Below are 25,137 nucleotides of genomic sequence, written 5' to 3'. Positions count from 1 at the left end.
GTTGACCTCTGTCATCGTCTTTCTAGGTCAACTATTCTGCACGAAAGCAAGCTGCTGCTCAAATGCCAAGCCGTGTCTGACCAGGCTGTAGCCGAGGCCCTGTGCTCGATAATGCTCTTAGAAGAGAGTTCTCCTCGCCAGGCCCTAGCAGACTTCCTGTTGGCCAGAAAGGCAGCTATTCAGAAACTCCTCAACCAGCCGCACCACAGTAGGTTTGGCTTCTTTCCAAAACGTGGTCCTTAAACAACGGAGCGGAGACGCATGAGCTCAGGGAGACCGAAGCATCTGGGGTGTTCCCTGTTTCCCATTTGACCACAGGAACTTGTTTACAGGAGGGTGGTTTCTTCTCGTAGGTACTGGCATCAAGACTCAGGTCTGCTCGTTAGTGGAGCTGCTGGCCACCACTTTGAACCAGGCTCATGCTCTTTTCTACACTTTACCAGAAGGCCAGCTGCCAGATCCGTCCCTGCCATGCGGCTTGCTCTTCTCAACTCTAGAGACCATCACGGGCCAGCATCCGACCGGTGAGCTCTTGGCCAGCCTTTCGCATTTTCTGGTCATTCGCCTGTTGTGTACTGAGCGTCTACCGTCTGCCTGCTGCGGTGCCGAGCTCTGGGGATATGGCAGCGCGTGGGACCAATGCGGACCCCACCTTCGTGGAGGTCACAGTCTAGCGGTAGAGGCAGATACCGAACTCACAAATATACACACATCTGTTGGATATCCACATTGGCCACTGTCATAAAGGCCAAGCGCAAGTTGACTTGGGAGGGACTTCACCAACAATGCTTTCCTTGGAGAATGGTATTTAAACTAAAATCTGAAAGTTCAGTAAGAGTTAGTCAAATGAGGGAGGCAAGGAAGAGAGTTCCAGGCGAAGGGGATGGGATGTGCAAAGGTCCTGAGGCAAGGAAGATGTTAGGATATTTGAGGGACTAAACGCAAGCAGGTGAGGCTAAGGGTTTGGGGTAGGGTCAAGAGCAGCATGGGAAGAGATGTGGCCAGTCTGTCAGATGTGACCAGATAATGCAGAGCTGCGTGGACCAGGCTAGGGAGTTTGGACCTTACCCAGAGAACAGTGGAGAGCCTTCCAAGACCTTCCAGGCTTGTACATCCTTCTGTTAAATGTCCCCATACGTCCTGTGCTTTTATTTGATCGCATTTATCCTAATTGGAATTAAACTCATTTGGCTTTTATGTGATGTGGAGAGCTCACTTGGGAGGCTGTCATCATGACCTAAGTGGCAGACGATGGGGGCTAGCTGGACAACTTGGACGTCTGTTTAGCAGGGGATTTGGTAGATTGGCTGTGGAGGGTGTGGGAAGGAGGTGTCCGAGTCTATTAGAAAAGGAGCTGGTCTGAAAGGGCTGATGATGAGCTCACTCTTGAAAATACTGCTTTGGAGACCGTTGAGCCCTTGGAATGGGAGTGTGCACTGGGCAGGCGGCTACAGGTCCAGAACAGAGCAGTAAAAGGTCTGACCGGAGACACACATCTGTGCCTGTGGCTGAGGCCTTGGGGATAGGTGACATCATCACAGGAAGAGGATGACAGAGGACTGTGCCTCAGGGGACTCCAGAACTCAGAGGTCAGGCAGAGGAGACACGGCCAAAGGTAGAAGGGAAACAAGTAGAAAGTGGGGACAGCCATCTGGTCATTTTCAGAGAAACGTGTATTACATAGTCTCTTCCAGCTAGGGTGCCACTTCCTTATGCCTTGGCTTCCCTCTAGGTGCTTCCATTTCATCCTTTCCCCTCCCATGAAAGGTGCCTATGGGCTAATTTGTCGAGGCTTTGGGGAACAAGTACAAGGGACCTCAGAAGGACCCCTGTGTTTCCAGCTCCGGAGGGTGTTTGCCTCCCAGAGTTGCCCCGCGGATGCTGGTGTCCTTCTTGAAAGGTCCACCTCTAAGGAGCTACAAGCCACTCATCAGGATGAGTGGTCTTCAGTTCTTAGCTCTTCCAGGTTGGTCGGAGGATGGTGAGGAAAGGGAAATGATCGCCTTTTATTTTGTGACAACGTAAGTTCTGCCTCTAGGACGTGGAGGGCACTCCAGTACTGCTCCTTCCCCCTGCCCCACCCCGCACCTTTCCTCCCTGCCTTTCACCTTCTCAACCAATATGGTGCCCATATTGGCGGGAAGCTGCCAGCTCCCTGAGGAACGTCTATTCTGTACTTCCCTTTCCCCCCTGTTTCAGGGGTGCGGCCTGACCTGGCCAGAGGAAGGCGAGATGATTTTTGGAAGTTCCTTCTGGGTCCAGGTTGTAATATGCCTTCCAAAGGATGGCCCCGATTACCTGTCACTTGGCCTTCTCTTAGGGAAGGGCGCCGGTGTTCTGCAAGAGGAGGTGAAACTGTGCAGCTGGTCCAGACACCTGCCGGCATCCGTCGTCCAGTTCCAGCCGGCTCTCCGAACCTTGGCACAGCCCATCAGCCAGGAGTACCTGAAAGACACGCTGCGGAAATGGATCCACATGTAAGTAGCCAGGACTTTCCCGAGGCTGGCAGGACCCACTCACGTAGCCACAAGAGGGGCCGGTGAGGCCACGGAGGAATGAGGGGAAAGCCGGACCTTCTAGGTGATGCTCTGCATGCCGCCCGCTGGGTCATGCCAGTCACTCACTCTGCCACCTGTCACTGCCCTCGGGGGGCTCGGGGGGATGGTCAGCCCCCGCTGTAGGAGAACCAAGAAGGAATTCACCTTCCAAAATATTACCTACAGGATTGCAAGAGTTCTGCCACTCCTAAGCTTTTACTTAGTGCCGCGGTTTTTGAAGCCATTCTAGTGGCCCGTAGACGTCCTTCCAGGTAGATACCTCGGGGAGGCAAGGGTGGGCCCCATCCCCCAGTCTAGCCAGAAACGCTGTCTTTAGTGCATATTGATAAATACTCTGAGATACATATACGTTTACATATTGGGACCCAAGTAAGAGGTTTTCCATTGGAGTCCTGCTCTTTTTCTTAAGAAAGGTGTGAAAACCCCAAGTCTAATAAAGCCCAAGAAAAATGACTTTGTTGCAGGTGTAATGAAGACATTAAAAATGGGATCACCGACCTGCTTTTTTACGTGAAGAGCATAAGAGGGCTCGCAGGAATCCGGGATGCCATGTGGGAATTACTTACCAACGAGTCCACCAACCACAGCTGGGACGTGATATGTCAGCGGCTTCTGGAGAAGCCACTCCTGTTCTGGGAGGATTTGATGCGGCAGCTGTTCCTTGACCGGTTACAGGTGAGGTCACTCGGTCCGGTTGTCTTCCGGCCCGTCCTAGTGTGATCTTTTGACTGTCACTTCTGTCACTCCCTGAGTCTGTCCTCTGTCTGCTGACTGACTCAGGGGTGGCTCTTCTGGGTAACGAACCATAGAAATGAGCAGAGATCTCGACTGTGGTACAGAAAGAGACGCGGCGGCCTCTGTCAGGGGGTCGGGAATGTGTCCGGGGCCGTCAGCAACGACCCCGTTCTCTGCCGACACCACGTGAGCTCTCTGAGCGTGCCGGAGGACGTGCGGAGCGCGAGGACGGCGTGCCAGCTGGTGCCGTGGCTTTGAGATGTCCTGACGGGTCACGACTGGAACGCTCGCTCCTCTCGCTCTCTTTCAGACCCTGACAAGAGAAGGCTTTGACTCCATCTCTGCCGGCTGTAAGGAGCTCCTCATTTCCGCCCTGCAGGAGCTCGAGAGCAGCACCAGCAGCTCCACTCCGAGTAAGCACATCCACCTGGAGCATAACATGTCTCTCTTCCTCTGGTCTGAGAGTCCCCAGGACCTGCCTCCCGATGCTGCCTGGGTCAGCGTGGCGCACCGGGGGCCGCGTGCCGGCAGCGGGCTCTCCATGAAGGCGCAGGCGGTTAGCCCCTGCGTCCAGGACTTCTGCTCTGCCCTGGATGCTAAACTGCAGGTTCAGCTGGACGACCTCCTGGCCTACCTTCCCTCTGCGGACTCATCACCGCCCAAGGACGTCTCCCCCGTGCAAGCCAAGAGCTGTGCCTTTGACAGGTACGCGGATGCCGGCACCGTGCTGGAGCTGCTGCAGGCTCAGTCCGTGGCGTGCATCGAGCGCATCACGGCCTGCATCCGGGCAGAGCTGCACGGCACGGAGCAGGTGGTGCAGGGGCAGCGGGATGCCCTCGACAGTGTCCAGCTGCACGCGGTCCTTTTCATGGCCAGACTCTGCCAGTCGCTGGGAGAGCTGTGTCCCCATCTGAAGCAGTGCGTCTTGGGAAAGTCCAGGAACTCTGAGAAACCAGCAAGGGACCCTAAGGCTCTGAAAAAGCAGGGAAAGGGGACCGCTCGGGAAGTACTTCCTTCGCAGGCCAAGTGGCAGGAAGTCAAGGAGCTCCTCCTGCAGCAGAGCGTGATGGGTTACCGCGTGTGGAGCTCGGCGGTTGTGAAGGTGAGTGACCGACCCGTCGGCGGGTTCTTCCTGTGCTCAGCGGCGACCCCCCGTTTGCCTCCCTTCTGTCACGTTCCAGGCTGGCCAGCCTCAGCGAGGGCTTTCCGCAGTAAGGGGACAATGATTCTTACTTCACGCAGTTACTTTTACTTCTCTGCGATAGTGAGATGGCTCTCGTGTACACATTTCTCCGTTCACATTTTTAGCCTAGGTTTTAGAGATAGAAACACCGGCTTTTTCTCCTGCCCCCTGATAAGAATAAAAGACCTCTCGGGGCAAGGGTCTGTATTTCCTGCTCTTCAACCTGAGTATCATGTTCTCTGGGGTCTCCACTGGCATCTTAAGGGGTGGCCGCTGACATCTGTAGGGTAGTTACAACAAAACTCCCCTTACTGCCGCGCGGAATCAGCCCAAGAGTGACGTTTCCACTCGGCAGGGCACACACGATCTAAGCAGCAGAAGCTGGTCTCAAGATTACCCTGGTGGCTTGAAACGCTCTATGGAGGAGCCAAGGGGCCCATTGGACATTTGCCTTTTATTACCAGGTTTTGGCTCACGGATTCACCCAGTCGTTACTTCTAGACGATGCCGGCTCCATCCTGGCCACAGCCACCAGCTGGGATGAACTAGAAATCCAGGAGGAAGCGGAGTCTGGCAGCTGCATCATGTCCACAATCCGACTCCCTACACAGGTTAGCAGGTGCCCCCATAGGAGCACCTGTGGCCTGGACAGGGCCAAACAGCCCACTCTGCGGAGAGGGAAAAGACGAGAAAATCAGTCAGCACACGGCTTCTGAGGAAGAACCGGAAGTGGTATTTATAACTTCCGTCATGGGGGTAGAGTGGACCGAGGGCCGAGGAGTCAGTCAGTTAACGATCCTTTCCTTGTGTGTCCCGGGCTCTGCTCATTAGACGGCTGTTTACCCTAAAGTGAAAACAGCGTAAAGCACAGTGCCACCTGCCGGGCCAAGCCCCCGGCCACCGTGGGGATGGCAGCGATTGTCACTTGTATCTGTTACCGGGCCTGCTGTGAGGGGCTGACTGGAGGGCCAAGGTCCCGGCACATGAGCCTAGTAGGGATAAACGGAGCCACTTTTACCAACTGGCGCAACTTGGTGACTCGACGTTCCTTTGTTCTTTTAGCCATCCTGGTATGTCCAGTCCTTCCTATTTAGCCTCTGCCAGGAAATTAACCGGGTTGGAGGCCATGCTTTGCCAAAAGTGACCCTGCAGGAGATGCTGAAAAGCTGTATGGCCCAGGTGGTGGCTGCCTATGAGAAACTTTCAGAAGAAAAACAGGTGAAGGTTGGTGTTTGAATTTTTTCCCCGCTAAAAACAGAAATAAACACCTTAGCTTTTTCTGGGGCTTGGGCAGTTCCCATCAAGGATTCCGAGCGTTTACACTCAGCGCAGGCTGTCTAATCAGTAGCGGCTTCCCAGGCCGTGAGTTCATCACACCCCTTCTCGAGGATCAAGCAGGTGTTCACTAGAAGGCAGTTCAGTGGGAAAGAAAAAAGGCCTGGTTTCCGACCCCAGCACTGCCAAGTACATGCTGCGGCTTTGGGCAAATTGTGACACTTTCTCCGTTTCTCCGGAGTCAGGTGCGGTCACTCAGAGAGCTGCTTGGGAGGGGTGGAGGGGGACTGCGCCCAGCGCAGCATGTGGCACACAGAGGTACCGGCTTCCGGGAGCTCCTGTGTCCCAGCCCTCCACCCACCCTCCCCTTCTCTGGAGCGCTCTGCCCTTGGTTGATGTCCCGGTTTCATTAGTGACATTTTAAAGACAGGACCACCGGGGCGCCTGGGTGGCTCAGTCAGTTAAGCATCTGACTTCAGCTCAGGTCATGATCTCACTGGGTTTGTGAGTTCGCGCCCCACATCGGGCTCTGTGCTGACAACTTGGAGCCTGAAGCCTGCTTCAGTTTCTGCGTCTCCCTCTCTCTCTGAGCCTCCCCTGCTCACACTCTCTCTCTCTCTCTCTCTCTCTCTCTCTCTCTCAAAAATAAATAAAGATTAAAAAAAATTTTTTTTAAAGACACGACCACCTCCTGATTTGGGGGAGAATTCAGCGAAGTCTCCTCTCCTGAGCTGCCTCAGAATGCCTCTCCTTCACACAAGGAGCTTTTTCCCCTTTTAAAGGGCAGTCTACAGCCCCCAAGGCCTTTAAGGTTTTTAGTTTGGTTTAAGACAAACTTTCGAACATAACCTGTTCTTTTTGTTGGTGTTGTAAGACTGAACTGCCCTCATGAATATAAAAGCGGCTGCTTCTGGAATAAGCTGTAACTCAAAGCATGTAACCAAAGCATGAAGCTGTTTATTTGGCTCATATCACAAGTCTCCCTTAACAGGTGGGGGTGGGATATTCACTTACAGAAAGAAGGTGCGTTCCCCATGACCCAGAATCGGGCCCTGCAGCTGCTTTATGATCTGCGCTATCTCAGCATCATTCTGACAGCCAGGGGTGAGGAGGTGAAGAGTGGCCGCAGCAAGCAGGACTCCAGGTAGGCTCCCGCCACGGGCTCTCCCAAGTGCACGCAGCCCGTTCCAGAAAGCCCCCAAGAGGCAGCCTCTCGTCGTGAATTGGTTGCATTTGTTTTAAACAGGAAGTGCTCATATTACCAGCTAGATAAAGAATAGCCACCTGCTGGGTAAATGCCATGGTCAAGTGTGGTAGGTGGAATCTCATTCCTCTCTCCTCTGAGTCAGCCAACCAGCTCTTGGGCAGAATTTGAGCCTGTGGCGCTGACCCTAACAATGTGAGGAAGGAATGGACTTCAGACATCTTAGTAGGTGGAAGCTCTTGGGATCACTTCAAGTACCACGGGCAGTGACAGGTGGTCCCGAGCCAGCAGTTACGACTACGTCCAAATACGGGGTTTCTGAGCTAGAAAACTGGGTAAAGGAAATCAGAATCCTTTTTTCAGAATTGAGAAAGTGGCCGACTCCCTGGAAACACTCATTGACCCGTTTGACCTGGATGTCTTCACACCACACCTCAACAGCAACCTCACGCGGCTGGCTCAGCGAACCTCTGTAAGTCACGTGAGAAACGTGCTCGTGCTCGGTGTGAAAGCGCGCGCGCGGGCTCAGGTTACCACGCCAACCTGCCTCTGCACTTAATACCCTGGAGGTGGTGCCGGGAGGAGGGCGGGACCCAAATCGCACAGTTTAGTTATAAGGGCCGAAAGAGGATTAGATAAAACCACTGCTGAGGCAACCATGGTCTGACCCCTGGAGGCGCAGATAAGGATTATTAAGGTTTTATGAAGGTCAAGGCCTCAGGAAGAGAACGAAGTAAAAGAGCCATGTGACTCTAAGGTTCTGACCCGTGGGCAGTGAAAAAGGTAATTGTGAAGCATTAACACACTCAAAAGAACGTTCCCCAAAAGGCTGGACAGAAACAAAGTAGAGCTTGATTACTAGCCAGGGGTTTTTCTCTTTTCAACTGGACAGTAAAAACCCCGGCGTGTTACTGCGCTCCATTTCTCGTCTGTCAGGTTCTGTTTGGATTGGTCACTGGTACAGAGAATCAGTTCACGCCCAGGAGCAACACGTTCAACTCCCAAGAACCCCATAACATACTGCCTCTGGCATCGAGTCAGATCAGGTAATGGTTCTAAAGATGTTTTAGCCGGGCCCCGAAGCTTCCTGTTCATGCCCCTGAAATTCCTTCACCTTGTCTTGGAGGTTCGGACTTCTTCCACTGAGCATGACAAGTACCCGAAAGGCCAAATCAACCAGCAGAAGCATCGAAACAAAAACCCAGGTTAGTGCACAGAGTGAGGGGTTCACCCCTGTTGATCCTGTCCCCACCTCCCACCAAACCACCCAATTAGCTCCCCCTTAAATAACCGATAAAGAACCGAATGACAAAATGCACTAATGCTGCTTTTAATGGCGGCGCAATAGAGAAGTACAAGGTTTCACTAGCTCGAGCTGATAGAAGTTTTAAAAGATGCCCATTTACACTGTCAAGTAGCCTCATAATAGGAACGTTCTCTCAGACTGCCAAGGCTGTAAAAAAGAGGCAGGACAGGATGGAGATTATTTCTTTCTTGTAGGGTGAGAGAGTTAACTGCTAACCCAGCGTGATGACTGTACTTGTTTGGGGGAAAAAACCATTCTGTTCTGGTGGTGGTTTCCTCTTCCATTTCTTTCAGTTGGGTGGGAAATTAAAGGGAATTTGCTCTGAGTTTGACATTTTCTTGTTAATGCGCGTTTTGTTTCAGTTGACTGCCATCCATTAAGCCCGCAAGAGTCCTCCTGGGTATTTCTGAGTTGTGTTGTGTACACGCGTTTGAGCCCAAACAGCTTGTCTTCTTTCAGCATTTAGTTGTGTTTGCTTTCTTGTGAGACAAAATATTAGCAACGTATCCTTTCCATCTTCCCCGCCATCAAACCCATTAAGACCCAGATTCTCATCAAACATCTGGTTGTCAAATGTGGGAGATGGTAGTGAAGAGAACGAGTTCCTGCACAGACCATCCCCTCCACGAGCATGGGCCTGTGCCAGAACTTCCCCCCGAACTCGGAATGTCTCTTCAAGTAACTGACCGTAAGTCCTGTCCATAGGAGAGGAACCGACCAGGGAAAGGAGGTACATATGTTTACCCTTTTCCCAGGAGAGTTCTCACCTGGAAGCGTTAGTTGTGTCACATAATAGAATCGCATTTTGTCCCCGATGGCCTCTGCCAATCTTGACAAAGAGCAAAGGCCCCTTCCTAGAGCTCTCCGTGCTTCTCAGATCTGCTCGTGTGTGCTGTGTGGACTCCGAGTGCAGTGGCGGGGGGTGAACAGGCAGGAGGGTCTGGGTAGACTCTAAGGCACTTTCCTCTACATGCGTGGCAGGTTGGCCCCCCGGCACTCTCCCGAGCAGGTGACCCGACGCACCCTGGCTCCTTGTTCAGACAGCTGGTCAGTGAGGAAGAAGACGCGTCTACGCCTTCGTTATTCAAGCTAGGTTGGCTCTCTAGTATGACTAAATAACATGGGAACATAGCCATCCCTCTCTAAATAAATACTACATCACTTCTTCTAACGGTGCCTCTGCTCATTTATTTCTAAGCCACACCAGTCTTTCCAGTTTCAGCGGTGGAATGTGGCCCCCGAATTACTGTTGGGGGTTTGCGCTTTAAGCATAAAGTGAATCCTTGTCCGACAGTTTCACGATACTTGTGACTTCAGACAGCAGTTCAGAGAGCCTACACTTGGTCAGCGTTCAGCAGCGCCTGAATCCTTGACCCCCAAGGCGGACTCCCAGTGAGATCACAGAAGCTGCTGGCAGAACAAGTCTGTGAGTAAGACAAAGGTCATTCATTATGTACTTCTTGACTGTCAGATCTGTGCAGTGTTTTCTACTAAGTCTGAGATGTAGGCTTTGGAGGAGTAACGGTAGCAGAAGTTATCTGGGTATACAAGTCTGAAAGAGATTCTCTCTGGAAATACAAATATATAACAAAGAGAGAAGATGGTTATTAGCAAGGGTGCTTCCCTTCCGCGGTCTAACTTGGATCTGATTGTTCTCCTGTTAGAAAGGACAGCGTACTTTCAACAGGATGTCTACATACTAAGAGGTAGTATGGCAGTTAATTTCAGTGCAAGACTGAATCAAGCTTTCTAAATTTTGGAAAAAAAAACTTAGGTTTTTTTCATGGAAACTAGATACTCTTTGCTGATTTATTGAATTTAAAAAATTGAAGATCCCGCATTGTTAAAAGGCCTTTTTACATGAAGTAGAATTTCTAATTGACAGATTTGGAAACCAATCTGAACTGGACAAACTATGGATTCAACACGCAGATGAGATTTCCTCATACCGTTACCTCGACATGGATGTGATACCCACCCTCAAAAGAATCCTATAAAAAATTGCTTCGAAGCCCCTTTGAAATTGCAATAGTGCAGCAAAACCACAAGTAAACAACTGCCTGTTAACCCGCTCTTTCAAATATAGACTGAAAAGCCAACAGGCATATTTTTGTGCAATTTTTTAAAACATCGTAAGTTGAAATATCAAATCTGCACAGCGCTGTCCCTTCACAGAAGGCAAGAAACCGCCGGCACATCATGTCGGAGGCCGTCCCCGGTGCTGTAGGCTGTGGAAGTGGGCCTCCTTCAGGGTCTGGTTGATGCGGAAGTAAGGGCCTTGGCACAGTGCAGACTGCTCAGGAACAGGCTGAGGGGTGTTAGGGCCGGACCCGGCGCCCACGTGGTTCAAGCTGCTCTCCGGCCCGCTTGCCCTGTCCGGGCTGTTGATGCTGCTGCTGCTGCTGCCGCCGCTATCGCTGCTCGAAGACTGGGAGGAAAAAGAAACGGGAGCTCCGTTAGGCTGTTTTGTTTCTTCGGAACTTCACCGTGGTTTCATTCCCAACACCCTATTTGAGAGTATTCTTGCCATCTGCTTTGAGGAGCGCCAGCATCAAAACAGACCGCGGGCTTTAGAGCTTCACAAAGCACAGTCACCTAGGAGACTTCGTTCTATCCTCACGACCACCACGGGAGGCTGAGTGGGGCCAAGATCCCCATCACATTCCCAGAAGCGGCAGGGTCCAGGATTCAAGTGCAGGCCTCTGACCGCAAACCCTCTCCACTACACCCGAGTGCCTTTACACATCTTCTCTACCTGCGAATTTTATCGTTCATTCCGATAACGTCCAATCATCAAACGAGGAAGTGTTCAGCCTCCAAGGCAAAGTATCAATCACTGGTACAGGGGACAGACGTCATTAACAAATAAAATGGCTTCTGGGCACGAGTCTCAAAAAATCTGGGACAATTTCGTGGTTATCATCTCATGGACACAAAATGGTATCCCCTGGATGCAGAACACACATCCTGAAAGACTACAACATACTTCTTCTAAGTTACAGTAGCATTTCTGCAGCTCCAGATGTGTGTGGGCAAACGTGCACAAGCATGCACAAGCGTGCCTAATTTTTTTTTTAAGGTAGCGAACATGACTTGATGTCTTACTTGTCTTGAAGAAGCTAGTCAGAGATCCCTAAGAGCTAGGGTTCTCAAGAGGGAAGTCAATGGTAAGAATCCATTTCAGAATTCTGATATTTGACAATTTAAATAGTGCATTTCAAATAAATGACTAGCAGTACCCTTCTTCCATTCACAACTCAATACGATACTGTACTGAAAAGAATCGATGCAGGAGAAAGACAGAGTTCTAATAATGATCTAGTGTATGCTTTTTCTTAACTTAGTCGTTTGATACATCTAACTCCTGCTCCCTTACACAAAGTCCTTGGTTTTGAAAAGTCTGCACCTCAGAAAAAAAGACTAGAGAAAAACTGGCCATGGTAGTTATATTAGGATGGAGGGACTGAAGTTGCTTATTTTTTTCCTACCCTTTACTATCACATTCTTGCAATGTGGTTATTGTGTATTTTCATTATAAAAATAAATGTTTCAATAATGTTTCCAGACAGAACTTGAAAAGTGATTTTCAAAATTAGACTAGTTTATCCATTTTTGATCAAAAGTTACACCTAACAGTAGGTACATAAACATATCTGAGAACAGCAGAGAATGCAACGTCCATGAAAGATATCCATTATTAATAACACTTAAAGCACGAATCATCATGGTCCAGAAGTCATCTTGAGCTATTTAACAGGTCACATGTCCCACTGCCGACAGATAGTAAAAGACAAGCTATCTGTCTACAAAAAAACACAAACATGAACGCATTATAAAATGGACTGAATGGAGTCAGATGGTACGGTTAGCTACAGCACTGGTTAAATTTACTTAAAAGACTTAAGAAGTCAAATACGATTCAAAACCAAAAACTGTTTTCTTACATTAAGGCCCCTCCTAATCTAGAGTGGAGCAGCCCACACGTGCGGCTCTCCTGCACCTGGTAAGGCCATGGCTATTTAACAAGTCAGTTACTACACTAGATAAGAAACCCACCGCGCAGAACACTTTGTTTCCTCTTAGTCTGTTTTCTTTACTGTTTTTCGTTACAGGTACTGTCTGAAAATTAAGGCAAGAACTAGAATCAGTTTGTAGTAAGTCAAGTTTCCATCTCAAATTTTATTTCACACTATAATAGCAAAGGTGACACTATTGTGCAAAAAAGTAAAAGCTCTTTAAAATGGGTCACATAAGATACTGAAAAAGGGTGAGGGAGACACACATACCTGTGATTTCTAGTCCCTTTTAAAACTCTTGCGTAAAGACATGGTTTATACCAACTTTATTTTTTTATGTTTATTTTTGAGAGAGAGACAGAGCATGAGCAAGGGAGGGGCAGACAGAGAGAGGGAGACAGAGAATCCGAAGCAGGCTCCAGGCTCTGAGCTGTCAGCACAGAGCCCAACGCAGGGCTTGAACCCACGAACTGTGAGATCATGACCCGAGCCAAGGTTGGACGATTAACCGACTGAGCCACCAGGTGCCCCTGGTTTATACCAACTTTATAAAGACACGTACACAAATGTCTGGCCTGGCCTTGTTTGTAATACTAAAAAGTGAAAACGACCTACAGCCGCTGATAGTGATCCTACTGTCATGCTCCTGTGGCAACGGGAACCCTGCAGCAGGTGAAGAATTAGGAGAGGCTCGTTGAAATGAACGGTGTCTGAAGTGGGCCGGGAAGGTGGAGGAAGAGTTTTAGTAAGCAAGCTGTGACGAACTGGGAGCACAGTAAGAGCAAAATGAGAAGGAAGGAGTGTTCGGGGAGCAAAGCTAATAGTGTGGTGGGGCTGGGCCACTGCGGGCGCAGTCGGTCAGACAAACATCCATGAGAGGTTATGGCTGGCAGATCCAGTGCCCCGAGGTCTGCACCTAATTCTGCCCAGATCTACCCTCAGGAGTGAGGATTCTGCATCAAGCAGGAAAGCAGGTCCCAGGAGAACTGCGGCAATGTAAATGAAAGGTAATGTGTGTCACAGCCCAAAGGGAGATGGAAGGAGGAAATGAAGGAGACATCCAAGCTGGCAAATACCGTGCTCAGTGTGTGTCTGTGGAATGGAAAGAGCATGGGCGAGCCTTGAGATAACTTTCAGGGGGTCGGGGAAGAAGCCGGGACACAGAGCGGAGAGGACGGAAGACAGGTGGGACAGCGCCAGCTGGGCTGAAGGTACCAGACAGCCGCTGGGAAAGGGAAGGAAGCGGTACGGGTATGGGCCGGGCAGCGAGGAGATCTGCGAGGAAAGGCACCTTCGTGGGCTCATGAGAGGACGGGGGGTGAGACGACACTAGAGAGACGCAGAGAAGGGAGGCATAGTGGGCGGGAGGGTGGGGGGGGGGCTTTCAGGAGGTAGAGCAGACACAGAAAGGCAGAGGGACACTTCCCTCCGCAGAAAGGAAGAGTATAAATCCTGACACAGGACAGGAATGTTAAGCTCATTTTCTCAGTCCCCAGGGCGCAAATGATAAAGCGGAGAGTCAAGAACTCTCAGCCCCTCAGCTCGTCCTACCCCTAGGTTCCATCTTCCCAGCAGGTGAAGTCAGTTTCAGAGCTCACCCATGTATACCTATGGTAGAAACAAAACAACTCTGAAGACTGTTCCTGCTAATAATCTTTAGAAAGCCCTCCAGCAGGAATATTAATTACTGAGCCTCTCTGCTTCATAAAGAGAGAACCAGAATATTTGTGCCTATTATTTAGAGCTGCATGCTTTCTCTTTCTTTCTTTCGAGAGAAAGAGAACGCAAGCTTGAGTGGGGCAGGGGTAGAGATGGGGAGAATCCCAAGCAGGTTCCACGTTGTTAGTGCAGAGCCCCTTGCCGGGCTTGAACCCACAAACTAGGAGATCATGACCTAAGCCGAAGTTGGACGCTTAACCAACTAAGCCACCAAGGCGAACCCTGCTTTCTCTTCTTAATTAGAAAAGCAGACTAGCTACGTATTTTTTTTCTTTCAGCCCCCAGCTTCCCATCACCTCCATCTCCCCATTCACTGCTGCTTTTAAATTTATGTGAGCCTCAAAAGACCAAAGGACTCCTGCTCACTGCACACACACTCCCTTCCTGGGTCATGATGGAGTGCATTCTAACTCCACTGCAGAATCTGGAGTGAGGGACCCTAGCCAAGTCTATCAGAGCATCTAATGGAAACTTCTGTTTCCCAAGTGCCCAATGTTTTAAGAGAGCTCCAAGTCTGCTACTATCAGCGAGACCATAAGATTCCAAATGAATTCAGCGGGCTAATTAAAACCACTTTCTAACTATGCAAGGAAAGAAAATGCAGGTGGTCACTCTTCTGTGCCGCTCGACAGGTAGTATGTCCTTTTTGTGTCTCAGTTTCCTTTATAAAATGAAGTTGGACCACACCAGATGTTTTAAGTTCCTTCCTAACTAAAATGTTCTATTAATCTATCACTTCATTTTGTTTAAATTTCAACAGGCCAAAAAATAATCCTGACCTATAGAAAAACGTGTGTATGTAGTCTCATTACTTAACAAACTTGGCCTTCAATGTCAGTATGAAACCACTTGTTGCAGCTTTTTGTGCTGTTGAGCTGACATGATGTATTACAAACACTTCAAGGACTTAAACCAGGGGCAAAGTTTCTTAAAATGTATGCTAAAAATCAGACTAACTTTTGAAAGGCTTGTTACTCCATTTTAAATGGACTGTCTTAGAAGTTAATTTCAGAGTTCATTTGCTACAGGATTTTAAACACAACACACACCTAAGTTTCACCCAAACCCTTCCATCTCTAAGGATGCACCTGCTACCCTACAACAGACTGAAGATGAGAACGGGCAAAACTAAGAAACTTAAGATACTTTTTTAAAAATTGCACTAAAGAATCCCACTGTCCTCTAACTTCACACTACTAAAAAAGATAACCTAATATTCAACTAATTCTTATCAGTTCAGATAAATGGATTGAGAGAATCCTAATTGTAATGATACATGGGTTCCCCCGGTTACTTTTTGTCACATCTCTGCACTCCAAGAGTATCCCTGGGATTTTAGAGTTATGACATGAAAACTTTCCCTTTCTAATAGAGACCCCCCCAAAAAAAGGACAGAGGCTGCTCAAAGTAAGCCACTTCGCTTTTCTTCCACATTTTCTCTCTCTGCTTGTTACACTTTATAGTGATTTAAAAATTAAAATGATCTTGGTAAGTTAAAGATATTTTTTTTTAAAAACCCACAAACTGCGGCACCTGGGTGGCTCGGTTGGGTGTCTGACTTCGGCTCAGGTCATGATCTCACCCACTGTTCATGAATTCGAGCCCCGCATCGGGCTCTGTGCTGACGGCTCAGGGCCTGGAGCCTGCTTCGGATTCTGTGTCTCCCTCTCTCTCTGCCCCTCCCCTGCTCATGCTCTGTCTCTCTCCATCTCTCAAATAAACATTGAAAAAAAATTTTTTTTTAAACCCACAAACCTAGGTCTTTGCATTTAAAAGATGTACTGCTTCTATTTACTCAGGTAGCAGCACCTTTTATATCCTATGTAACAGAAGCCAGATTTATGTGGAAACGTCTAAGGTAATTTGTAAATAAAGATACTGAAACTGAAAGCAAAAAGCATTACTACAAATTAAGATAAAATTCAAACCAAAAAGGCCAGCCCCTAAGAGAACAAATTTAAATGTAGCTAGTTTTTACCCATCCAAATAATTGTCCAAGATCAGGGAATGTCACTGCCTTTCCACGGGACCCAACAGGAAGACACAAATTGACAAATGATTTCACTTTTCACTCAATGAACAGAAAAATGAACCTGACTTCTACATTAACAATTCATCTAGCATGGTGTTACAAAAAAATTGGTTCCCATACCAGTAAACTATATATCAATTTTAAAATAGTATCCTCAAGGGGCTCCTGGGTGGCTCAGTTGGTTAAGCTTCTGACTTTAGCTCAGGTCATGATCTCACAGTTTGCGGGTTTGAGCCCCGTGTCAGGCTCTGTGCTGACAGCTCCGAGCCTGCTTCAGATTCTGTGTCTCCCTCTCTCTCTGTCCCTCCCCCATTCACGTTCTATCTCTCTCTCAAAAATAATATAAAGATTAAAAAAAATTTTTTTTTTAATAGTATCCTCAGGCCCACAAGTCATTAAATCTAAGTCGCTGGAGTTAAAATTTAAGGTCTTTGTTTCAAACACCAATTAGAATTTTGAAAAAACCATTAGACCCCAATTTCTTCACTTTTTCTTTAGTATTTTTTTTTTTTTTTTAGGCTTTGAAAGAGCTACTTATTATCAGGTTGATGATGTAGGTCCATCTGATCTAGCTTTTTAAATATAATTTATCATCAAGTTGGTAACATACGGTGTGCTCTTGGTTTTGGGAGTAGATTCCCGTTCTTCGCTTTTTCTAACTAGAGATCTAAAATTGCTTTCACGCTAATACTGTATCACAGCATTAACCTGGAAAAGTATTTTCCAGCTAAAAGACAGGAGGAGGAAAAATATTCTTCTTGTTCCTATGATTTGAGAGAAGTCTAGGACCTAAGCTGCCTCTGGATATATTTAGCAAAATCCCTCAGAACTTCCGTCCGGTATTCTGTGACACGGCACGTACCATGGTTAGGAGCAAGGAGCTCACCAGCCAAGCTCTGGAATCATCGACCCTGCCTCTTACTAGTTGTGTATCTCCGGGCAAACCACTTTCTTTTTCTGTGCCCCAATTTTCCCATCTGTGAAGCAGAGATAGCACCTACAAAAATGACAGGAAGAAAATGGACAAGTAGACTAAAAGTTTCTCTTTACAGAACTAATCAGGCAAGTCAGTCCACATTCTTCACCTTCACAGTATCTAGGAAGAGAGGCGTATACTATCTTTCCTTTACAGAAGTAGCTGTGATTTACTTCTGGCATACATAATTCAAACACCTCACATCTTATTTCCCGGTACTGGGCAATATGATTACGTTAGGAGAAAAACAGAACTTCTGAAAATTAATTATAAAAAACTTTAATTCTCTCTTAGAATTAAAGCAAACTCCGAGGTGCCTGGGTGGCTCAGCTGGCTAAGCATTCGACTTTTTTTTTTTAATATTTTTAATGTTCATTTTTTTTGAGTGAGAGAGAGAGAGAGAGAGAGAGAGCGTACACGCGCAAGGGGGGTGGGGGTGGGCAGAGAGAGGGGGACAAAGGATCCAAAGCAGGCTCCAGGCTCCGTGCTGACAACAGAGCCCGACATGGGGCTCGAACCCACAAACTGCAAAATCATGACCTGAGCCCAAGTCAGATGCTTAACCAACTGAGCCACCCAGGCGCCCGTTTTTTTCTTTTCTTTTCCCCTCATCCTTCCTCCCTTCCTCCCTCCCTTCTTTTTTTTGTTTTTTTAAATGAGCATCCTACTCTTGAGTTTGGCTCAGGTCATGATCTCATGGTTCGTGAGTTCAGGCCTCGCGTCGGGCTCTGAGCTGACAGCGTAGAGCCTGCTTTGGGTTCTTTCTCTCACGCATGCATGCATGCACGCACGTGCGCTCTCTCTCTCTCTCTCTCTCTCTCTGCCCCTCCCCCACTCATGCTCTCGTGCTCTTTCACAAAACAAACAAACATTAAAAAAAAAAGTAAACTCCTTCCATATAAAAGCTCTTCAAGTCACAAGAAAAAGAACTCTAAAATTACTTAAGTATTTCAGGAAAAACACAAGAAACGGTTTCTCTTCACTGAGTTAGTCTTAAGAAAACTTACCTCACTGGCCCAACCTTAGAATTAAAAGATAACATTTTCATTAATATGTGACTATATGAAATAACAAAATAATCCACTAATGAATCATTTTTTTTATTTTCCTTTTTATACACGATTGTCAAAAAGCAGCCAAGTGCCCCTAAACTTGATATTCTTGTGCTATAAATATAACAATCTATTCCAGTGGTGATGATCCAATCAATTATTTAGGGCTCAACTTTCCACTTTAAAGGTTTTCCCCCCGCTTTTTGCTTCTCTAGCCCTCCCTAGGTTGACTCAGCTTCATTACTTGTTAATCCCCCGCCTCTGGAGAAACAGAGCACAAGCGGCCACCCATGCAGAGAGCCGGTAACTGCTTGGTCGGCAGGGCTGGAAGGAATGGTCAGAACTCTCCGTGCGAGGTCTACCAGGGAGCTTAGATTACCGTGAAAAATAAAAAGTACCTGTACTGACTGTTAATTATAACAAAGGCAAGCTGGTCCATCTTTCAGACCAATGATTACAGAGCAGTTTATCCACTCCATGTCTTTGAACAAGTAAGAACAAGACACATGAACCAAGAGGTTGAGTAACAATACGTTGTTTGCCTCTGTGATACCAATGCCCAGGTTTTCGAAAGGGAAGAAAGATCATTTTCTACGAACAGCAATTAAAACAAAGCAATACAAAAATACTAAGAGTCTTAGTGAAAATAGGAGATCAAAGCGTTTCCTTTTGTTTTTAATGACAACTTATATTCCTATTCTCAGGCATCACCACTGTAAATACAGGGCAAATGATCAATACAGTCAGACCAACTGTACCTTTGAGCTAACAAACCTCACTCAGCAGGATGTGCACACAGACACAAGGAAAGAAACACTGAAGTGGACAGATACAGTGAAAGCACTCACTGCGTGCTCTTTTAACAGACTTCTAATCCAAAGAATGATGGAAAGTCAACTGTCACAGTTTCATCACTGAATGCTCGTGGGAGCCTCTCTAAGCTCTGCTTCACTTGCCCCCTCCAGTTACCGCCTTACACAAAAGCTCAATTACTTTTCTGCGAATCATTTTTAAAAACATAAGAAAAAGGAAAGAAAGCATAACAGAGGATTTTTAAAAGGGGGAGAGAAGTCACAGAAACTCACATCCCCACACAAAAAGATCCCACCCACACTTGTTCATGAACTGCTCCTAGTCGTGTAGGACCTATGTGAGAGTTAACTGGCTTTCCCCCCTTGGGAGAGCTTTGGATTTCTGGTAAGGACCGGATGTAGGTCAAATCCTATTATCAAGGACTGTTTAAAGTACAAATTATTTCGGTGGTACAAAAACTGTGATATGCAGAGCTCTGCTTTAAGTTATAAGGCTAAGGCTTAGGGATCTATGCTGGGGAGGAGCTTCTCGTCAGGGTGACAACTCAAGGGTCACAATTTTCCAGTGTGTAAGTTAACAGAGGCGTCACTTAAATGCTAGCTGCCCTCCTTTCCCTCTGCAGAGCAGCCTTTCAACTGCACCAAAACGCTCCCTGTGGTATGCAGAATGGAGCTCTCTTGTTGGGAAACCAAAACTTCGGGAGCTCTTTCCCCCTCACGCCTCTCTCTCCCCACCACCCTGCCTCCCACAGGAGTCCTTTTAGAACACGATAAAAAAGGAATAACACTCAGGGGCGCCTGGGTGGCACAGTGTCCACAGTCGGTTAAGCATCCGACTCTTGATTTCGGCTCAGATCATGATCTCACAGTTTGTGAGTGTGAGCCCTGCATCGGGCTCTGTGCTGACAGTGCGGAGTCTGCTTGGGATTCTCTCTCCCTCTCTCTCTGCCCCTCCCCGCTCTCTTTCTCTCTCTCAAAATAAATAAATAAACTTTAAAAAAAAGTAGTAACACTTAAAAATAGTATTTTGCATATACACATATGGCATATTCTGAATGCTTACACAGTTTCTCATGAATAAAATTAAACATGAATTTCATGTGAATGAAAGGAATATACTTGCCTTAAGGATGATTAATGGCTTAGAAACTTAGAAAATAGTTGGTTTCTCAAATATCAACCAGACAGCTCAAAGATGAATTTTTAAAGGTCTATGACACTCGTAACAAATTTTGTGCTCTGTGTACATATTAGTATGTGCATATATACTCTTCAATGGAGAAAGGGTGCACGGTTTCCTCAAAGGGGCCGTGACTCAAAAAAAAAAAAAAAAAAGTTGAAACCACTACACTCAAATAAAATCACTTTTATTTATTCAAAGAATAATTTTAGTCACACAAAGAAACTGGGTTATTCAGACTTTGTTCAAGCAATGGAAACAGCAGACACTCTGACCACACTTCCTACCTCTGTGTCCCAGGACTCATGAAAGACAGGGTTTCTACTACTCCTTTTGGTCTGGGGGGGAAGATGGTGGTCTTCTTCATTGCCATTCCTTCTCCTTTTCCTGAAATCAAGTTACGAGAAAAAAAAAAAAAATCCGACAGTTGATCTTTTGGACACTTAAAATCGTAAATCACAACAAATGTGCCCTCTCACCCGAGAAAACAGAATTTGCATGCTACCCCAATAGGTAAAAAGTTGAAAGTACACTACCGTTGGGCACAAAGAGTAAAAATACAAAATAGCAGCAGCAGGGTGAGCTTAAATTAGTACAACTGATTTCTAAAAAGAAGCTTGGCAACTTTAAATGCCTACTGGGAATAAATAAAAGTAGGGTGATGCTAATGACTAAGCTTCCAAATTCCACCTAATCAAGGTTATGGTCCTTCGACGTTTCCTGAAATCACAGTTTCAAGTTACCTAATCCTACTCCTCCCATAGGACAACATGGAAGACAGGAGCGGCTGTCGTTGCCCACATACCCCTAAAATCCTAATAAAACTGGGGTGCTACGCAGGAAGATCGTTAAAGGTTCATGTAGCCTTTGATGTGCAGTTTTCTCTCATCCCTGACTTCCCCCCAATCATCACATGAAACAAAAGCTCAATGCCCTCTAAAGTATTAGATCATTTTTCCCGACATTCATTAGAAAGGCTGCTCTTGGACACATTAACTCCATTATTCTCTCTACACCACCCCTAGTATTATGACACGTTACTTCACTAGATTGTTACTTTGAGTCTGGAACCCAGGCTGCTCAAAATTCTCAAGTTTAAAGAAAAAAATTCACACCTTTACCCCAGTGTTCTCAGATGTGCAACAAAGTTTGTATGTATTCTATGCAAGAATTAAGTGCTTCTGGAAGGACTTCTAAATCCCAGTTTAGAAGACAGAAGTTAGAGATAAATTAACGGAGGTATTATTTTAAGTCGAATTGCCTGGAATTGTGCTGTCCAGGACAGGAGCCACTAGCTATCGTTATATTATGATTATACATTATTATAACATATAGTCAGTTAAATTAAATTAAATTTACTATCCAGTTCCTTAGTCACACTAGCTATATTCTCAGTGTTCAAAGGCCACAGGTAGCTAGTGGTCACTGTACTGGACAGCACAGACAGAGAACATTCCCATCACCGCAGAAAATGCCAATGGACAGTGTTGGCAAGAGGCCATTGATACGTAACGGCACAATGTATTACCATGAAAATTCTTAAAGATTCACATTCCCATAGCTGGAGGGAAAAACAGCTTTTGCGCAAGTACTGAACTTGAGCACGTGGCATCTCGTACGGCCACACATTTTCTACGCGAGCAGTGCGGCAAACCATGGCAGGCCCGTCCGTAATCCTAAGGTTTTGAGCTGAAGTCTTGATATTGGAGAAAATTTAAGGTACCACCCCGAGCTCAAGTTCCCGGATTCTGCAAAATTCCTGTACTCTGAATACATCTAGCTTTATTAATAAATACAGATCTAGGCATGGAATGATAAATTGTGAGTGTGTGGTGCTGATAAAGCATTAACCAACCAGCAAAGGGCTGCACCATTTACCTCATTCCCAGACTCAACTGCTTCTAAGACCATCATTCCTGCTCCCTAACTTTCTCTCAGGACATTAGATCTTACCTGCACGTTACTTTGAAGTATTTGCAGGTTAAAAACGAGGTGAAAAGCAGGCTTAAAACTAATTTAAATGGATGTGCTATTACCATAGATTTGAACCAAGAAATTACTATTTTCGTCCAGCTATGACCAGAGAATTTGTTCTGGAAAAGAGCTACAGTTACAGGGCAGGGTCTGATGGAAGGCCAGTTGACACAGCTGGGAAACTCACCAAATGACAGTATGCTGGTCCCCCAACTCTTATTAATGTGCCAGCAGCTGACTGGGCCACTCTAAGCACTTCTGAGCCCGACCCAAACTTTCTCATTTCCTCACTTACAATCCAGACCGTATCTTTCCAGGGACAAGAAAACGAATGTCAAGGAGGTTGCAAAGCAAAAAGGGCGTAGGAACAAAGAGGATGGGCTGGTTTTGCGGATTTCAACTAAACTCTGGGAAAGTCGCATGAAAATATCCCTGCCTCATGATCAGCTGCTTTCTCAAGGTACCAGAACAGAACGATCTCGTGTCGGGGGCCCTCTCCTTTGGATGCTACCCGATTAAGAATGAGCCCTGCTGTTTTTCATTCTCCTTTTTCTAGGCTCCATGCAGATTCCGTCCTTGGAACAGTCTTCTTTCAACAAAATCGTTAATAATTGCCAAGATTATAGCTTCATGTTCAACCCTAGCCACACAGTCAGATTATAGCTTTCTACATTAGTGCCACAGACCAGGTTATAATTTTAGCAGCTACCATATAATTGATTATGTTCTCCCCAGGCATCTAGCTACAGATTGTTGTTTAGCATCTGTTACTTCTAAGGACGGCTGACTGTACCACTGTCCATCATCTCATTTCTTTCCAATCTTCCTGCCATCTCCTAGAGACTGAGCAGAGAAGAAATCTTAAGAGGGGCGCCTGGGTGGCTCAGTCGGTTAAGTGCCTGAGGCTTGATTTCGGCCCAGGTCATGATCTCACAGTTTGGGAGTTTGAGTCCTGCATCACTTCAGGCTCTGCTCTGCTAGTGCAGAGCCTGCTTGAGATTCTCTATCTTTCCCCCTCTCTCAAAATAAATAAATAAACTTTAAAAAGAAGAAGAAGCAGGAGGAGGAGGAGGAGGAATCTTGAGTATGGAAACTAGTGTTTTTCAAACTTTTTTTTTTTTTTAAGTAACAGAACCCTTTCTTTCTGTTGGCAAAAATACCTCAATATATACGAGACAAAGGACCTGTTCTGGTTAAAGTGGGGGTTTTCTTGACCTACATCCACCCCTCAATGGCTATCCCAGTGTATTTTATAACAGTCTGAAAAACCACCATCTCAGACCAATGCTTCATCCAGAAACTGGACTTGGGAGACATTATGTTAGCGGGAGCTGGCGGAATCGGTACATGAAACATGGGGTGACAAGGAGGTAAGAAACCCCTGTCCAAATCAAACGGTTTCTTTTATGGCAACGAAGTCAGCAGTATAAACGGGCTGAGATTATTTGCGTACCAGGTAAAAGAAATCGGCTACCAGTATACGCACATTTAGATCTGCATACGGCAATGGATAAAAGGAATCTTTCTGCAGGAAATATTTAGGCTTCTCCAGATATGAGACATCACAGGAGCCTATGTTTCTAATTCCAACAGCAAGTTGGTCATCGGGCCCCTAATTTCAAACTTAGACCATTCTTGTTCTCTACACGAGCAGGCTTTGTGCCCCACTCACTGTGTACCCAAATCAATAATCCAGTGCAGAAGTATGGGCGACCCTAGATTCTCACTATTAGACCAAACAACCTCAAGATGCTTTCCAGAATCTTAATCCCTGAACTGACCATCCCCCAGAGCTGGATCCTTGTGGAAAGACTGCCCAGTACAATCAGAGCCAATGAAAATACAGAACGAGGAAACATCCAGCATAACCTACCGAGGCAATCCTTTGGCCTCAGCAGAGCTTCACTGAAAGTACTGGGAAGTAATGAAAAGAGCAGCGAACCTGGAAAGACTGGGGTAAACCTGCTGAGCTCCCTGAATGTCTCCTTATCAGAAAAATGAAAGTGCAGGACTTGGTGATCTATAGGTTTTCCACAAAGGGATTTTTCTAATCTGAAGTAAAACTGCTCCGCTTCATTTGGGGTTCCCAATCCCAACTTTCTCCTCCCCAACTGTCTTACAGGGCGTAAGGAGGAGGAAAGAAAGACAAAGAAATTGTGGTTTGATCGGGACTCTATTCTGTACACGTCAAGCAAGCATAGCACCCCTAGGTCAAAACCCAGGTCCTGAGGTCAAGGTTCAGTGGAAAGTAGAGCATCGCCATATAATCCTACCTCCCGCCTTCGGAGTCAAACGGCTCCGCGTCCAAACAGTTTAGAATCCTGCCTGTTTATGCTATAGGCCACTTTGGTCATCTGCCCTCCTATGTTCACAACCGTCCGGGGCACAAATTCTAGTATCTATCCCAACCCTTCCCCACTGCAGAGCTAAACCCCATCCTTTCTGACCTTGGAGAGACGGCAGCTCCCAGCCTCGGTCCCTCAAAGACGTCCTAGGGGCTCCCTCTCAAAGATCAGACATTCCTCCCATCCCCCCACCCTCCTAAATTTAGGACAGGGAAGCTTCAAGGGCCACTGTCTCTCTTCCGGGACCGTTCAGACTGCATTCCAAGTAGGGAAATATAAGAGGGAAAAAGACGGGATTGGGGGGACACTTGGACCCTGGCGAGTCACTCCTCCAGCACCCCAGAGACCAGGTACCCGACCACTCGCGCATCCTTCTCTTCCCTCCCCGGGGCCGTAGGGCGCCCAGATGGAGACCCACAGGGCCCACGCTTGCTCGGACCCCCGCTTCGCGTGCTCCCTCGGCCCCAGCCCCCAGCGAGGGGCTGGGAAGGAAGGAGGTCCCTGCGGTCTCACCTGGGGCGGAGGCGCTCGCTCATGGCAGCCGGTGGAGGGGAGCGACGCGGCACCGCTCCGCGAGCTGAGGGAACAGAGGGTGTTGTGTTCCGGCGGCCGCCACGCCCACCCCCTCGGGCCTTGGCTCTCGCCGCGGCGCGGGTGGACGCTGCCGGCGGTGAGTACCCCTCAGTGGGACCCGTACCACCGCTACTTCCGGCGTCTGCTCCGCGCCCCCCCATGTCGCAGCCGCCGTGGTACCGCCCTCTCGAGACTGC

General features: G+C 47.3%; 2 protein-coding genes across 5 annotated transcripts in view; one reads left to right on the top strand and one right to left on the bottom strand.

Annotated features, from left to right (window-relative positions):
• COG1 (component of oligomeric golgi complex 1) overlaps positions 1–11,505 on the top strand; it is a 15,516-nt gene extending 4,011 nt beyond the window's left edge. Inside the window, exons 3-16 of one of the 3 annotated variants that reach the window (XR_006962396.1) lie at positions 27–208; positions 354–524; positions 2,321–2,477; positions 3,023–3,233; positions 3,604–4,395; positions 4,941–5,087; positions 5,539–5,700; positions 6,768–6,895; positions 7,319–7,427; positions 7,892–8,001; positions 8,082–8,160; positions 9,243–9,354; positions 9,460–9,687; positions 10,147–11,505. Coding sequence is in view for 2 of the 3 variants with exons in the window: in XM_047081486.1 (XP_046937442.1) it covers positions 27–208; positions 354–524; positions 2,321–2,477; positions 3,023–3,233; positions 3,604–4,395; positions 4,941–5,087; positions 5,539–5,700; positions 6,768–6,895; positions 7,319–7,427; positions 7,892–8,001; positions 8,082–8,160; positions 9,243–9,354; positions 9,460–9,572 (2,473 nt within the window). In the remaining variant the exon portion in view is untranslated. Of the gene's footprint in view, positions 1–26; positions 209–353; positions 525–2,320; positions 2,478–3,022; positions 3,234–3,603; positions 4,396–4,940; positions 5,088–5,538; positions 5,701–6,767; positions 6,896–7,318; positions 7,428–7,891; positions 8,002–8,081; positions 8,161–9,242; positions 9,433–9,459; positions 9,824–10,146 lie in introns of those variants that run through there. The other 2 variants (XM_047081486.1, XM_047081487.1) reach the window with 2 other exon arrangements.
• On the bottom strand, positions 8,270–25,137 carry FAM104A (family with sequence similarity 104 member A). Of its 2 annotated transcripts, XM_047081494.1 has the most exons (4): positions 24,881–25,137; positions 20,336–20,435; positions 12,318–12,380; positions 8,270–10,689 (listed from the first exon to the last, which is right to left on the bottom strand). In XM_047081494.1, the coding sequence occupies exons 1-4, from the start codon at positions 25,099–25,101 to the stop codon at positions 10,459–10,461; spliced, it is 615 nt and encodes a 204-aa protein (XP_046937450.1). In that variant the 5' UTR covers positions 25,102–25,137; the 3' UTR covers positions 8,270–10,458. The 2 variants fall into 2 exon arrangements, with proteins under 2 accessions (XP_046937450.1, XP_046937451.1); XM_047081495.1 differs by lacking the exon at positions 12,318–12,380 and having other exon boundaries at positions 24,881–25,132.

Source organism: Lynx rufus, unplaced genomic scaffold (genome assembly GCF_022079265.1).
Source record: "Lynx rufus isolate CCGP_SWC_20201006 ecotype Redwood Valley unplaced genomic scaffold, mLynRuf1.p SCAF_18, whole genome shotgun sequence".
In the NCBI taxonomy this organism is placed as follows: domain Eukaryota; kingdom Metazoa; phylum Chordata; class Mammalia; order Carnivora; family Felidae; genus Lynx; species Lynx rufus.
This window is presented reverse-complemented; position numbering and strand designations above follow the sequence as displayed.